Here is a 15788-nt window from a genome sequence, read left to right on the forward strand (position 1 = left end):
TTATACGGGTTCTCCAGTTTCCCCTTTCTCTTATTCTTTCCTCTGTTCCCAGTTTAAGGGTTAATTTTGGACTTTATACTCTTACTAACCAAATACTGGTACTTGCATTTAAATTTGCTTACACTTTGCACAAGGGTGTTTATAGTAAAATGATTGAATGCATTATATTATATTATTCTGTTACTTCAATCCCATAGCCTTTGGGGCTGAACTTCTTTCTGTCTACATTGGTTTTGGAGGACTTTTTGGCAGTTCATAATCTTCCACAGAGACTGGTGAAATACTTATACAAACTATTCTGTTTTTTATATTAATCCCCCAGAACATACAGATGATTCTACTTCATCACACCATGGTTGTAAACTCCTTACGTTCCCTACAAATACAATAAAATAAAATAAAATACACAGCTACTCCTATCTCACCACTGTGTATGCATGGTGCTGGTTAGACCTTACTTTACCTCTTACTGCCATCATTGGAAAATACTTTTCTCCAAAGTGAATACAATTGGGGTGTGCTAGTATTAGATGACTGAATGCACCATAATTCAAGTGAGGCCTAGCTTACATGAGATCAATATTGGCAGCAAGAGCTTAAAGGAAAATTTCTAAATGAAAATGCTGTGTTGTTATATTTAATGTGTGAGCATGTTTAAAAAGACTATAAATCATATAATGTTGTATAAAATTCTCACTCAATTTAGGTTAGGTTATAGTTGGCTAAAGAATTATTTTCTCACTATGGGGCAAATTATCTAAAGGGTGAATTTTCGCTTAGGGAAACTTCGCCATACTTCACACAACTTTGTAAGACTTTATTCCGCAGCAAATAGGCGTATTTATAAGAATGCCAGATTAACTCTGGCAACGTTTCTATGGTGAAACTTTGTCAAACGCAAACATTTCTAATTTTCTCTAGTGTTACTTTCTTCCAAGCAAAACTTTGTTAACATACTTACTCTTTAGTCAATTTAAATATGGTAGGAACATATAGGTCATATATATGTCTTTATTAGTGATTATTGGTGAAATTACTGGAAGTGGCCACTTATTATAAATGCCCAAGGAAGCAAAATAATACAAAAGAGATCTTCTATTATCCAAGACATGAACCTACCCTAAAACAAATGTGGCATGAGCTAAAATGGTTAAAAAAATAAATAAAAAACATATTTGACAGTTACAACTTTTAAATATAATCCCACCTTAAATTATGAAAAAATGCCAGAAATATTATGACTTTTTTGGCACACAGGATATGATGTCACTGACATAAGATTGGTGAGGCTGTAGCTTCATCTTATCTTATCAACAGACTCTGGCAAAAACGGTAACAAATTTGCACTTAGATAAGTTTGTGGAGTAACGATTGTTCGTCTGAGCTAAATTCAGGCTCTGCAAAGCTATATATTTATTATTATTGCTACTTTTGGTTACTTTCTATTTAGTCCCTCTCCTATTCATTCTCCAAGTGAATTACACTTATTCAAATAAATGCATTTGAATAGAATAAAATAGAATAAAAAGCTATATAAGCCAAAAACCACAATAATAAAAAAACAAAAAACATTGTAAATTGTCTTAGAATATTACCACATTATACTATGGGGCAGATTTACTAAAGGGTGAATTGTTGACTGATTCATACACTTCACACACTTCGCACCACTTTGCCAGGCACAAATTCGTTACCACTACACTAATTCACTAAAATGGGAGCTTGAGTCCTGGGCACCAAACGCTGGTGACTAGCATTTAATATACAGTCAGCACAATACAGGTATGGGACCTGTTATCCAGAATACTCAGGACTTGGTTTTCCAGATAATGGATCCTTCCATAATTTGAATCTTCTACCTAAGTCTATAAAGAAATCTCATAAACGTTAAATGAACCCAAAAGGCTGGTTTTGTTTCCAACAAGGATTAATTATATCTTAGTTTAAATCAAGCACAAGGTATTGTTTTATTATTACAGAGAAAAATAATTCAGAGCGTTTTGGATAATGGGTTTTTGGATAACGGATCCCATACCTGAACTTGCCTTTTTAAAGTACATAATAAAATAAAGATAGATTCATTTCTGAGTTTAGGAAAATATGGTTGTGGGTTCCCCTTTTAAGATTGTAAAATAGCCAAATGTCCATTTAATATTTCTACTTAAAATGAATTAGTACATGAAAAATATATTCTAAAATGGGGAGAGTTAAGATGTCCATAGCCCTAATCATATCCTTTAGTTTCTATCATTTCTCCTTGTGATATACTGTTTGCTGTTCATTTCTGGGTGCAGTAATATAATATAACATTTTGGGAAAAAGATGCAAACAAGAAATCCAGAACTTGAAGAGAGAATAGCAAATATTTCTACTGCCACTGTCTGTTTACCCTTAGTACTGAGATAAGCAGGTATAAATGTCACCCAAACACTGGCAAATACCAACATACTGAATGTAATGAACTTGGTCTCATTAAATGTGTCAGGGAGCTTCCTCGCCAGAAATGCAACTGATAGACTAATAGTAGCTAAGAGACCCATATAGCCCAAGACACAAGCAAATAACACCCTGGATCCTTCATTGCACTCAATCACTATTATTTCTTTTTCTGCTGCCATATTGAATTCTGCAAATGGAGCTGCTGTTGTCAACCAAACAATACACAGAATTATCTGAATCATTGTGCACACAGGGACAATATAAACTGGTATTCTCAGTCCCATCAGTTTTTTCAATTTGCTGTCTGGATTTGTAGCACTAAATATCATTATGACATTGATAGTCTTTGCTAGTAAGGCAGAAACGCACAGTGAAAAAATGACAGCAAACATGACCTGGCGTATCATACATGTGATCTGGTTGGGTCTACCAATGAAAGTCAAGGGACACATGAAGCCAAACATAAGGGAGAAAAGAAGTAGGTAACTGAGTTCTCTGTTATTTGCCTTTACTATGGGAGTCTTCTGTTTAACTAGGAACAGAGAGAACACAGAAAATGTAAGGAGACAAAACAAGATTGAAATACAAGCTAAAGCATAGCCCAATGACTCTTCATAAGAAAGGAACTGCATGAGCTTTGGAAGACATTTTTCTTTTCTGCTGTCAGGCCATTTGTCTTCTGGACACTTCAGGCATTCAGTGTCATCTAGAACATAAGCAGCAAAATATTAGAAAATCAAAGTTATATCAATTTAAACTTATCATATGTAATGTTTCTCAGTCTGAGTGACTTTTAAAAAAATGGGCATTTGGGATAATTGCCCATTTGTGCATATGGGTGATCAATAGCATACAATTTTTTGTAAGAAATGAAGTTGAGGAGAGTAAATTCAGCAATTTATGGAAGTGAATTACACCGAACCACAGGTCATGCAATCCTGGCACCTGGCCGTGCGGTCTTGTGCGAGTGCACATGCGCGCCTGCACCAGAGCGCTGGGGAGCTGTGCTCCCAGGTAAGCATTGGGCGGTATGCCGCCCCTATTATACTGCCACCCTAGGCCTGGGCCTTTGTGGCCTCACCACAAATCCGGGCCTGACTTGAGGTCATTTTAGAAGAATGAATATAAAAGATAAAAAAGATAATGCAACGTACATCCTTCTAATTATTTATCATGAAGAAGAAAGCTCATGGTCAATTTCATGGTCAAATTTTCAGGCATATGGCCATTATTTTGTTATATGTCCACAATTAGGATTAAGGCCAAATTCTGCTAAGATTGATCATTTTATTATTGTACTAGTATAAAAAGAGAGCTCAGTTAAGAGGTCCTCAGAACTTATTCTACAAGCAGATGTGTTGTGTAGAACTTTTCCTGATTGGTCTGGCTTTGAGAGTTCGCTGTTCTGGTGTTTCCAGCTGATGTCCCTCTCAAATTATGTTGCGTAATCAATCGGTGATGTATTCATTTTCATACAATATATAATTTCTTACAATATATTATATCATTTAATATTGAGCAGTGTGTGTGTGTTTTATTACTTTCCCGCAATTTATTTATCTAAATTTTTACTGTATTAAATCAAGCTTGACCAAACCCCCATCCACAATTTTATCTTATTTATAAAATAATTTAAAAAAAAATCAGTTTGGGAAAAAACTCGATAAATTAGAGCAAAAACTCGGATCATACAAATATTTCTCATTTGAAGTCCTAATCACGTGATCTTTTTGGTTTATCGCCCAAAACCCCCACATTTTTCAGATTATTGGACTAAACCCAGACCAGACCACAATATCTTCAAATCATTCAAATTGACAAATATGACCTTGATAGGTTTGAGATGACAGATTTTCGGATTCTGACTTTTTGCAACTTCAGGGTATAATAAATCTTGAAAAAATTGAGTTTTTGTTTCCTTTAAAAATTCTAGTTTTTGCCTAAAAAAAACTCGACCTGAAAAAAAACTTGAGTTTAGTAAATAACCCCTTTGTGTATACTGACACATATTTATAGGTATCAGGTTATTTTAATCGCATAGAATAAAATTTAGTTATACTTTACACATCTGTAGCAGAAGTAGTGTTGATGTTTTTTGACCTTTTATATCCATTTTCTGTTTCAACACTGGTATACAGTAGGTTTAATTTGATGGGCTACTGTATGTATATATATATATATATATATATATATATATATATATATATATATATATGTCTTTAATTAAATTATTTTGGTACACACCATTTGGATTAAGAATCTCTCCTTCAGAACATGGCAGGCAATCAAAGCAGCAGATCTTTTGCCCTTGAATTGCAGCTCTTCTGTAGCCTTTGGTACATGGATCACTGCAAACTGAGACAGGGATCTATAAAGAAATATTAATTTGTAAATTCCATGTATATATCAGGGTAGGTATGATTATTTAAAATGTAATTAAAAGGTAACACATGATTTAGCTTAGGTCAGTCATCTTGGATAAATGCCTTGTCTTTAGGTGCCATTGAGACCATTTGAAAAAAGGCTATTTATTTTCTAACATGCAAATGCCTATAGGCCGTGCACTTTAATCATTAGCTGTTTATATTAATAGACATCAGTGGTTTCACATAGCTTTATCTATTAACCTTGTGAGTAGACTTTACAAATTTGCATCACATTTAGAAATTATTCCTGCATTGGCTTGAAAAACCAGCATGTGTAATAGATTTTAAAACAAAATCAATATATCTTGGCCTCCGAGTGCAAGTTTTAGTTTTGGCCATATTAACTATATAAGGGCTGATTTAATAATGTGCTAGATTGGACTAATGGAGCTGCCTATGTTTGCCACCTCTGCATTTAACTGAGTCTTATTACCATATAAAGCTGTTCAACAGTGCAAAGCATCCTTTAATCACTACTTTCAGTGAAATAATAAAACAGTATCTTGTAATTGATCCCAACTAATATATAATTAGTCTTTCTTGGAGGCAAAACAATCCTATTGGGTTTATTTACATTTTAAATGATTTTTAGAAGCCTTAAGGCAGTGGTCTCCAACCAGCGACTCATGAGCAACATGTTGCTCACTGACCCCTTGTATGTTGCTCCCAGTGGCCTCAAAACAGGTGTTTGGAGGCAAGTTTTGGTTGCATAAAAGCCAGATATACCACCAAACAGAGCCTCCTATAGGCTGTCAGTCCACATAGGCTACCAATAGCCAATCACAACCCATAATTGGCACCCCAGGAACTTTTTGCATATTCGTGCTGTGTGCGCTCCAAAATGTTGTTACATTTGAATGTTGCTGTCAGGGAGCTGGGAGCTACCCCCAAGGGAGGTAGTCTGGATCAAGGAGGAAGCCCTCTTGAGGGAGCAAGGTCACGGTATCCGAAGGGTTAAGCAGAATCAGTAGTAGTGTTCACAGGCAGGACTTAACGAGGGCAGGCAGATCAGAATCAAATATCAAGAGTTCAGGCAGGGGGTCAGAACCAAGGCAGGAGCAGGAACAGGCTGGGAGCTAGAAACAGACTGGGAGCTGGAAACAGGCTGGAATCAGGCTGGGAGCAGGAATCAGGAAACACAAACAGGAACCCAGGATCAATGGCAGCAAATCCTATTCTTGGGCGCCGTCACAGTGTTTTCCTCGCCCTTTTATGACGTGATCCCGGCACCAGTGATGACATCATCATGCAGCGACGCTGCAACCATGTGTTTAGCATGGGCGCCGCCATCTTGGATCTTAACTGTGACCGCCGGGAATGTAAACAGTGCAGTCGGGTATTTCTGGCAGTCCTGACAGTTGCTCATGGGTAAGAAAGGTTGGGGTTCCCTGCCTTAAGGTATGGGGATCCAAATTAGATAAAGATCACATATCTGGAAACCCCCAGGTCCTGAACGTTCTTGAAAACATATCCCATACCTTCACTGGAAAGTTTTGGCTCTGAAAGGGATGAGTGAATTTTCTCACAGAGTTCCGCTTAGGAAACGACGCCTATAGACTTTAATGGGAGAAAAAAAATGTTGTGCATCAAAATAAATGTTGTGAGACTACAAAAAAAAAAAAAGTCGCCCATAGACTTTAATGCATGTAAGCGAATTTTCAGGCAAATTTTTGGCAAAACAGGTCAAATTTGCCCATCCCTAGTTATTATTGTACATACTCATATAGCAGTCCTAAACATACTAAATATATACTCACATGGGTGCGCTGTCCATTCCATAAAATCTTGTTTAGCCAAATATTAAGTTCCTGGCCTTTGGGAGAGCTGGCATCAAAACTACCAATATGGACATACTGATTACTTCCATTAGGAAACAACTGCCAGTTCAAGATGTCTACGGCAATAAGACCATCTCCATTCTCATCGAAATGAATTGGTTTCCCTGCAGTGTTATTGAAGACAACTTTCTTGATGTAATGAAGCAGCTAGGAGGAAATCATTTTACAAAAAGCTGACAAAAAAATCAGTTGAACATTAAAATAGACTTTTAGGACTTCATTATACTATGCAAATACAGTATGGTTTGCAGTGTCATCTAATGAAAAATGTTAATTCACAAGTGTCACAGTTAAAAAATGTCCCTTGACTCTGATGCATTTGGTGCAAGAAAAAAGAAAAAAATGTGAGGTAAAACCATTCAGTCCAATGCATTTGGCAACATTTTTGTGATATTTCTGAATTTCTCAAATTTTTCTTTGTGGTTCCACAAACGTTATTCAAATAGTTAGGGGAGAACAAGGTGCTCCAGAATTGTTAGTAAAGTAACTCACTGAACAGTGAAAGTGGTCCGGGTGCACCAGCCCCAGACCCCCAGCTTTAGGGAGCGGTACAGCAGAAGATTCGGAAGCAGAGCTGACCGGCACTCAAACGGATCCACAAGACCATAGATATTCAGTTAAAAAATAAATTTATTGGTAGAAAAGTTAAAAATATAGCTGCGTAGGGTGCGAAACCCTACGCATTTCGCGCCCCTCAGGGTGCTTAGTCATGGGCTCACAAATGTTATGGCAAAGCAAAATGGGACAGTTTCATTCCTCACTATACATCACTTCTGTAACCATGTGAAGTACAAATTCACAGACTGAGTTCTCAGATGGCGCTATAGACACCAAGGGGAAACATTATCCATTATCACATGGATAGCTGAAATATGACTCTCAGCACCTTTACAAAGAATCATGGGTGCCACTGGACAGTATTTTACTGAAGAAAGTGGCAATTTACTTTGACTTTGAAACATGGCGTTATGTGCACAGAGCAGGGCAGCACGAGCTAGGAACTGGGTTCAGCACCACTGGCGCTACTAAATTTGCTGAAAATGTGAAAATGATGGGATTAGGGGATAACAGGAGGGATATCTACAGTGTGTAGATTATGCATTTTTTTGCACTTTGCACCCTGCTCTGTATGTAGTAAATTAGGTTATAATTTAGGTTATAAGGTACTTCACTTGGTATATCAATATTCATAACATCACATCACCATTGGTAATATCTACACCCCAGGTGTCTGCCTATATAATTATAAGCTAATTTTTTCCCCAGGTTTGCCAACAAAAAAAACCCCATAGACTCTAATGAGTAAAAAAATATTGTCACTTGTAAAAAAAAATGTGTTGACCATTGACTTCAATAGTCGCTGTTTCACAAATTTTCGGCAAAGCTAAACAAGTCAGATTCACCAATCACTGCTGCCTAAGTGTACCAGCATTCTCATAGCCCCCTCTAAGGGATTACCCTGATATTTTCCTGACCTATAAAAATTTAAGTCCCATTTACTTGGTACATGTCACCTGGGGAACCACCCCACATTTAGGGGCAGATTTATCAAGGGTCGAATTGAAAATTTGAATTTTTAAATTAAATTTTCGAGTTTATTTTAGTGCAATTTGACTAGGGAATAGCCGAAATTCGATTCGAGTTTAAAAAAAAAAAATCTAAATTTGAAATTTATAATGTACTGTCTCTTTAAGAATTCAAATTTGACTATTTGCCATCTAAAACCTGCCGAACTTGTGTTTTAGCATATGGGGGACCTCCTACAACCAATTTGGAGTAGTTTGGTAGACTTTTGAAAATCTAGTTTTTTTGTTGAAAAAACTCAAATCGAATTCAATCAAATTCGATTTGAGTTTGCAGGTCCATCCTATTCACCTGAATTTAAAAAATGCTATATTTTAAATACATTTTGGATTGGTCGGTTATTTTTTAATTTTAAGTTCATGGGATAAACTCAAAATTTGACCCTTGATAAATCAGCCCCTAAGTCTCTTCAGAGAAGTAAAGGTGATCTTATTAGCTTAACTTGTCTGTCGTAGAATTTGCTATAGAAGGAGTTATCTGCCACTGTCCCTTAAAGGAGAAGGAAAGGCTAAAATTAAGTAAGCTTTATCAGAAAGGTCTATATAAATACACCAGTAAACCCTCAATAATGATAATGATGCTTTGAGTCCTCTGTCAAAAGAAACAGCATTTATTTCCTTCTATTGTGTATAAATGGGCTTCTGTATCAGACTTGTTTTCAGCATAAACCTCCAGGGCTAGGGCTTGAGCATGCTCAGTTTGTTCCTTTCTCTCTCTGTTCCTCTATCTCTCTCTTTGGTTATCACATACATATGGGGGGTCGAGTTCCATGAAAAATTTGAGTTTTTGAGGTAATGTGTTGGTCAAAAATGTATTTTTAGGGTTAAAAAATCTCTGGAAATAGCTTGAATCCAAAAATACTCCATCTAAAAACTGTCAAGGTCACATAGAAGTCAATGGCAGAGGTCCCTTGAACCATTTGAAATTTTTATACCCTTCATGATGTTCAAGGTTTTTTCAGGATTTGTCTTGGAAACTCAATCAATTAGAGTGATTCAAGTTCTTTCCTGTGGAAAACTCGATCACTTCGAGTTCCTGGGTACTTAACCCCTAAGCGCTGATTCGAATTTTTTCCATGCGAACCTTATCTTAAATTAGAGACCCTTCGAGTTGTAAGTTTGTTCCAGTTCATTAAAGGTTTAAAAAAGCTCACATAACTCCAAAATTCGACCTTAGATTAATAACCCCCTAAAGGAATTAAGTATAAAAATAAAAACAATAAAATGTAACTGGATGGCTAACATAATAGCCAGAACACTACTTCCTGCTTTTCAGCTCTCTTGGTTTCCACTGACTAGTTACCCTGGTGACCAAGCAGTAACCAATCAGTGACTTGAGGGGGGCACACGGTTCATAGCGGTTTGCTTTTGAATCTGAGCTGAATGCTGAGGATCAATTGGAAACTCACTGAACCGTTATGTCCCATGTGGTCCCCCTTCAAGTCGCTGACTAACTCAGAGTTAGAGAGCTGCAAAGCAGGAAGTTGAATTCTGGCTATTATATTAGACTTCCAGTGACTCCAGCCTTTATACATTGCATTTTTTCCTAACTGACTATAAAGAAACATTTTTTATTTTGCAAAGCCTATCTATTTACCCAGTTTTTATTCTTACACTGAACTGTTCCTTTAATATGGCTTTTATTTTGATATGAAAGGAGCAAAGTTCTATGCCATGTAAATCCGATTCAGAAAAAAATTGAATTCTCTAATATCCATTTAATAATGTCTACCATTCTCTTTGTCAGTGGTTTTAATGTCAAATTAACTACACAAATATTTTTATGAAATCGACAGTGTATTTCACACTTTGCTACCTTCATACACCCTTATCTAGTAGAGTGATATTCTATACCTGCCAAGGCTGATGATAAGGGGCATCAGCACAAGCTCCATTCTTGAAAGGCCCTTTCCCTGGAACACAATTCTTCATCTGGTGCAAAGCATAAGCTAGAGCAAAGACAGCGTTATGCACGTTGTATGTATATTTAAAGTTGTAGACATCATATATATTTACATCAATGCTGTCCAGTCTCTCCTTTCCTGTGCACCAATCACTGCCATTTTTAAGCAGTGCTGGAGATGTATTATTGTAGGAATCATTTCCTGGCCAAACACAGTGAAAAGCATTCTCCCAAAAAGTCTTCATGTAAGGATCATTTGAAAATATGGAAGGATGTATGCTATAAAGAAATTCTTTAAACCTTGGAATGTTCCCGTTTTTAGGTGATATCCCAAGGCTCCCATTTAAGGTTGTTAGAATTTCTATCCTAGGGAAATCAGAAGTAATGGTCCAGCCGGATGTTCCCACCCAGACTTTGTCAGTGACATTGCAAAAAGAAATTTCTTCCATTAAAGATACAATGCTTTCCATGGTGCAGGATAAAACAATCACTGCTGCTCTGGATTTCTTGATCACATCAATGATACGGTAGATGAACTTCATGGAGCTGCTTATAGAAAGTGTCTCCTGAAATGCAATGCATCCACCATTTTTCTCTATTTCTCTAGTTAACAGTTGTGCACCTGATATACCCAAGTCATCATCCGAGCATATAATACCCACCCAGGTCCAGTTAAAGTACTTGACCAACTGCGCAATGGCAAACCCTTCATGATCACCATTATATGTAGTCCTGAGGAAGGATGGGAACTGTATTTTATTACTCAGTGAGGGATGGTTTGAAGCAAAGCTAACCTGTTGAAAAACAATAAAACTCAATATTAAGTCTGGTGAAACTTTTTACATACTTTATTTGGTCTGTTCAACAACAAAAATAATAAAGTAAGCCTCCTTAACGGCAATAACTCTAAAGCAAGAAAATTATTCCAGGCACCAGGGAGATTCACAAGCACCTCTGGAAGGCATGGGGGCAAATTTACTAAAGGGCGAAGTGGCTAACGCTGGCAAAAATTCACCAGCGTGACATCATTTCGGCACTAGACTCTGGATAGACTCTGGCACAACTTCGCACTCTAACACCAGGCAAATTGTCTCTCTGGCAAAAGAGCGTTACTACGCGAATTCACTATGTTTATGATTTTTTACCTCTATCGCCAGACTTGCCTTCGCCACCTCAGACCAGGTGAAGTGCAATGGAGTAGATAGGACTTACTTGAAATTTTTCTAAGTCTCAAAAAACATTGAAGAAAATCAGAAGAAAATTTTTTTTGCGGTACCCTAATTACCCCCTACATTTGATAACATAGGCATCTAAACTATACTGTGGGAACATGTGTAGGGCAATATAACAACTCTATATAATTGTATTAAGGTTCCCTGGCCTTGTGTAGTGTAATTTATTTGCTGCAACATATACGGCCATTGTACTTTAACTGCACGCCGTATCCAAATCAACCAACGCTAGTGTAACTTCGAACTGCTGATCGTATTTTCGCTAGCGCAACTTCGCAAGCATTCGGTACCCTGTGCGCAACTTTGGATCTTCGTGAATTAGTAAATTTACGCCTGGCGAAGTGTTCCGATGTGCGTGAAGCCATCGCTGGTGAATTTTTGCAGGTAAGTAAAGTTGCCCCATAGAGAGAGAATCTGCCATGATTAGACAAAACATTACACAGCTGCACTACACTCATTGTGAACAATCCTTCATGTTTCCTTATTTAAGAATTTATTCTGATATTGCATATCTTTGAACATAAAATGTTTGTTTTTATTTTATATCCTGAGAAAAGATAAAGATCTATCGAAGGACCTATCCGACATACCAAGAATAATATATAAGAAACCTCAGACTTTGAAACAGATTTTAGCTCCAAGTTGCATACCAGTAAAACAACACAAAAATATAAAAACATTTTTTTCTCAGGATAACAACGGATTCTTTAGTTGCAAGAACTGTAAGGCTTGCAGAACCTGCAAACCAAAAGATAAGAAAATTTTTTCGTTTAAATCCAATGTAACAAACGAAAAATTTGATATTAAATTTTTCATTAACTGCAACAGTAGCAATGTCATTTATCTCCTAGAATGTCCCTGCAAACTGCAATACATAGGAAGAACAGGCAGAAATCTTAAAACACGAATACGTGAACATATTAATAATATTAGAAAAGGGGTCTCAACACACAGTGTATCAGCACATTTTAAATCCCACCACAATTCCGATCCTTCATTGCTAACCTTCACAGGAATCACCAAAAAAATGACACACTGGAGAGGCAGCAACATAATTAATCAGATATCCAGAGAAGAAACTTTTTGGATTCACAAGTTAAAAACTCTGACACCAAAAGGGTTAAATATAGAAATAGATCTTAAATGTTTTCTAACCGATTAATTCAAGATCGTATAGAACTTTTATTTTATCTGAAAATGTTTTTAATTGTTTTTATTGTACTAATTATGCAAATTTGTAAACCCACCCACCAACCTGTTAAATTGTGGCCAAAGGTGGGATGCAGGTAATTTGCCCCTGAAGAAGTATTCAAAGATACGAAACGCGTTGGGCCAGGAGCAACACAATAGCTCTGTAAAGTCTTTTATATATTTAATTATTTATTCCAATAAAAGTATTTATTCATTTCCCTGAAATGGGCTTGAATGTGTTAATGCCAAAAAAGGATTAGCGGAGACTAACCCCTCACCTGAAAGTGTGGAGAACAAGCTGAGCGCTATCCTTTGGAAGCTGAAAGAGGTTGATCCACTGCCTATTGCTCAACTTCATCTCCCAGCTCTACCTAACAAGATCGGTGAATCGGGGCGGCGAATACACCCGCAAGGACCGCTGAAGCATACTGCTACTCCCAGAGGACTGAATGCACTGTGATTATTCATCTTCCGGTAAGCGCAAAATTATTTAGTTTTTGCATTTAACATCAGCCGCTCTGCACTATTGTAAGCTTCTCCCCCGCCAGGCATGCAGTAGGGAGGGCCGTATACAACTGGATTAAGGAGCGATCACATATTTGAACCGTCTGATTATCGCCATCTCCATGTGAGTAAATCTGAGCGCATAAATATCCATTTATATAAAGGTTAATACACCACCTAGGCCTCTTCTTCCTTTCTAGGTTATTGCCAATCGAGAATACAGCGCACTAAATCTTTATTCACATTTATCCACAAGTGGGCAAGTGGGCCCACATACTTGGTGCAGCTGTTCCCCCTCCCCCCTTCCCCTCATCTCCCAGCTAGCGCGGACTACAACTCCCAGCACCTTGTTTTTATTTTAGTTTTAGTCTTTTGACACAGTATATTAAGGTAAATGCAAAGTCTTTATGTACCTGTGGATATCTGTTCAATCCCAAGATCCTGGCTAGGGGCACTGAGGCCTTAGATGGCATGTCACCAACAATTGCCAATGGCATATGATCCTTGTTACAGTTATAATTTGGCACTCCATTTTTTTTTCCTGACAAGATCCATTTTGCTCCCATCAGTGATAGTACCTCGTTGTAACATGAGTCAAAGAGCTTGAAGCCCAGTGTTATATTGGGCAATAGTTCAGTTGATGCATTAATTTCTAGTATTGCAAATACCATTGCAAGAATTAAACGATAATATCTTATATGGAATCTAAAAAGCAAATAAAAAATGGACACAAAACACTGTTCTAAATGAAATCTAAATTAAATATATTTCAGAGAGAAGTAACTTAATCCATCAGAGAAATATGTGACCCTACTGAAAAACAGCAGACAGGCACAATTCTTTCAAGGAATTCATTCTCCCTATCTGAACTGTATAATCACCCGTGTGTGGGGTAGAGCTCAAAAAGCCAATCAATTTGACATTAACTTCTAATATAATTGTACCAAAGCTTATAATTTTAATGAAGGCTCGATAGTGATTTTATTCCAAGAATATCATAGATCAACAGTTAGTATGAAACTGAATAGCTCAGGCTTTAGCGTATAGGGATCAACAGGCTTTGGCATTTAGACCATCCATATTTTTACCAAACTGCACCAAGATACATCAGACAGGATAAATGTATGTCACTTTCATAACATAAAAAAATTGTGTTTTGCTTTTCGAGATGAAAAGTACAATCTGTGAACTGGTCATTAGGTCATCTGTAACTTGCCATCATTTAGAGGGGGAGAATTAACAATTGTAGGTGTATGAAAAGCATTTGAACCTTGAGACAAGGATGCCATGTCAAAATTGTAACTGCCTGCATGAAAAACACAGTTTATCAGTTTCACATATAAATAATTGTCTGGTTTTACAATAGCTTGTATAAGGTCTCTTTCATCTTAAAGGACAAGAAAAGGCAAAAAAAATAAAATCCTATTTTTACTTTAATGAAAAAGAAACCTATCTCCGATATACTTTATTTAAAAAATATGTACCATTTGTATAAGAAACCTGACTGTATGCAGTGAATTTCTCCCTTCATTTACTGCTTTGGATAAGAATTGTCATATGGTCACTAACTGCTGATCAGGGAAACAATCATACTTATGAACAGCAGGGGGAGCCCCTGCCTTACTTCCCAGCCATGCAGAATTCAAGCAGCTTTGTTTATCCCGATCCCTAAGCAGCCCAGACCACACTGAGCATGTGCAGGGTCAGGGTCAGGCACAGATGTTTAACAAAGTTACAAGATGACAGCCCCCTATGGCCAACTTTGAAAGCATAAATCATTTGTTTGATTAGGTTTGTGGTGCAGTAAGTTCATGCTTATGTTTAGTATACAGAATACAGCATTTCTAGCCTTATTCTATTTTAGACTTTCCTTGTCCTTTAATACAGGATTTTCTAAGATTTCTAGGAACTTTCACCATTTCGAAGGAACTCAAAATTATCTTCCGTTCATGTTGAATTCACTTTGAGCTTTCCACTTGAAATGCAGGTTCTCTCTTCTCCCATCTCACTTCCCATATCAGGAAGCATATCCTGCCCCCCATATCATTTTAGAAACACAGAGGCACATTATCTATCCTTCTCAAAAACAAGGAAGAGCACTGACATGTGTGTGTGTTTGATAATGAGGTGACATATATCTGCCACCTCATTATTTAACTAGAAGTAAAAGTTTTCCACTAGGCAATTTTCTCCAATCTTTTTGGACAATAAAACACAGAAACATTTTGCTAAACCTGTGGCTGTCATGAACGTATGAAGAGGAATGAAGAAAAAGAGTGCAGAGCTGTCAGATTTGTACTACACATCCCTTTTTTTATATCAGCCACCCTGTCACTTCCATGTGGACAAATAATTACATGTTAAAGAAATAGATTTTACTAAATGGCATTGGAAGAACATACCTGCTACACTGAGGAGGCTGTGGACTTTGCCTATAGGTTGTATTAGGAGTAGTTGTTTCAATCTGGACAGGAAAGAGACCTCCCAATGTGATATCCCCAGCCAATGAATAGCCAAAAATATCTTCAGTAGACAATCTGCATCCTTCTAATGAAGTCTCACATGCAACATCTTTATAACAGAACAGTATTAGGAACAAGTACAGATGGCAAAAGTAGATGGAAGTTAGAAGCATGTTTGTTTTTGTTTGTTGATATTTATCTGGAAGCCAA

General features: G+C 37.0%; 1 protein-coding gene across 1 annotated transcript; it reads right to left on the bottom strand.

Annotated features, from left to right (window-relative positions):
- Window positions 1-2235: 2235 nt before the first annotated feature.
- Window positions 2236-13787, bottom strand: LOC121396906 (extracellular calcium-sensing receptor-like). Its single transcript, XM_041572533.1, has 5 exons — window positions 13530-13787; window positions 10141-10983; window positions 6623-6850; window positions 4684-4807; window positions 2236-3145 (listed from the first exon to the last, which is right to left on the bottom strand). The coding sequence occupies exons 1-5, from the start codon at window positions 13785-13787 to the stop codon at window positions 2238-2240; spliced, it is 2361 nt and encodes a 786-aa protein (XP_041428467.1). The 3' UTR covers window positions 2236-2237.
- Between the last annotated feature and the right edge of the window lie 2001 nt (window positions 13788-15788).

Source organism: Xenopus laevis, chromosome 8L (assembly GCF_017654675.1).
Source record: "Xenopus laevis strain J_2021 chromosome 8L, Xenopus_laevis_v10.1, whole genome shotgun sequence".
Lineage (NCBI taxonomy): Eukaryota > Metazoa > Chordata > Amphibia > Anura > Pipidae > Xenopus > Xenopus laevis.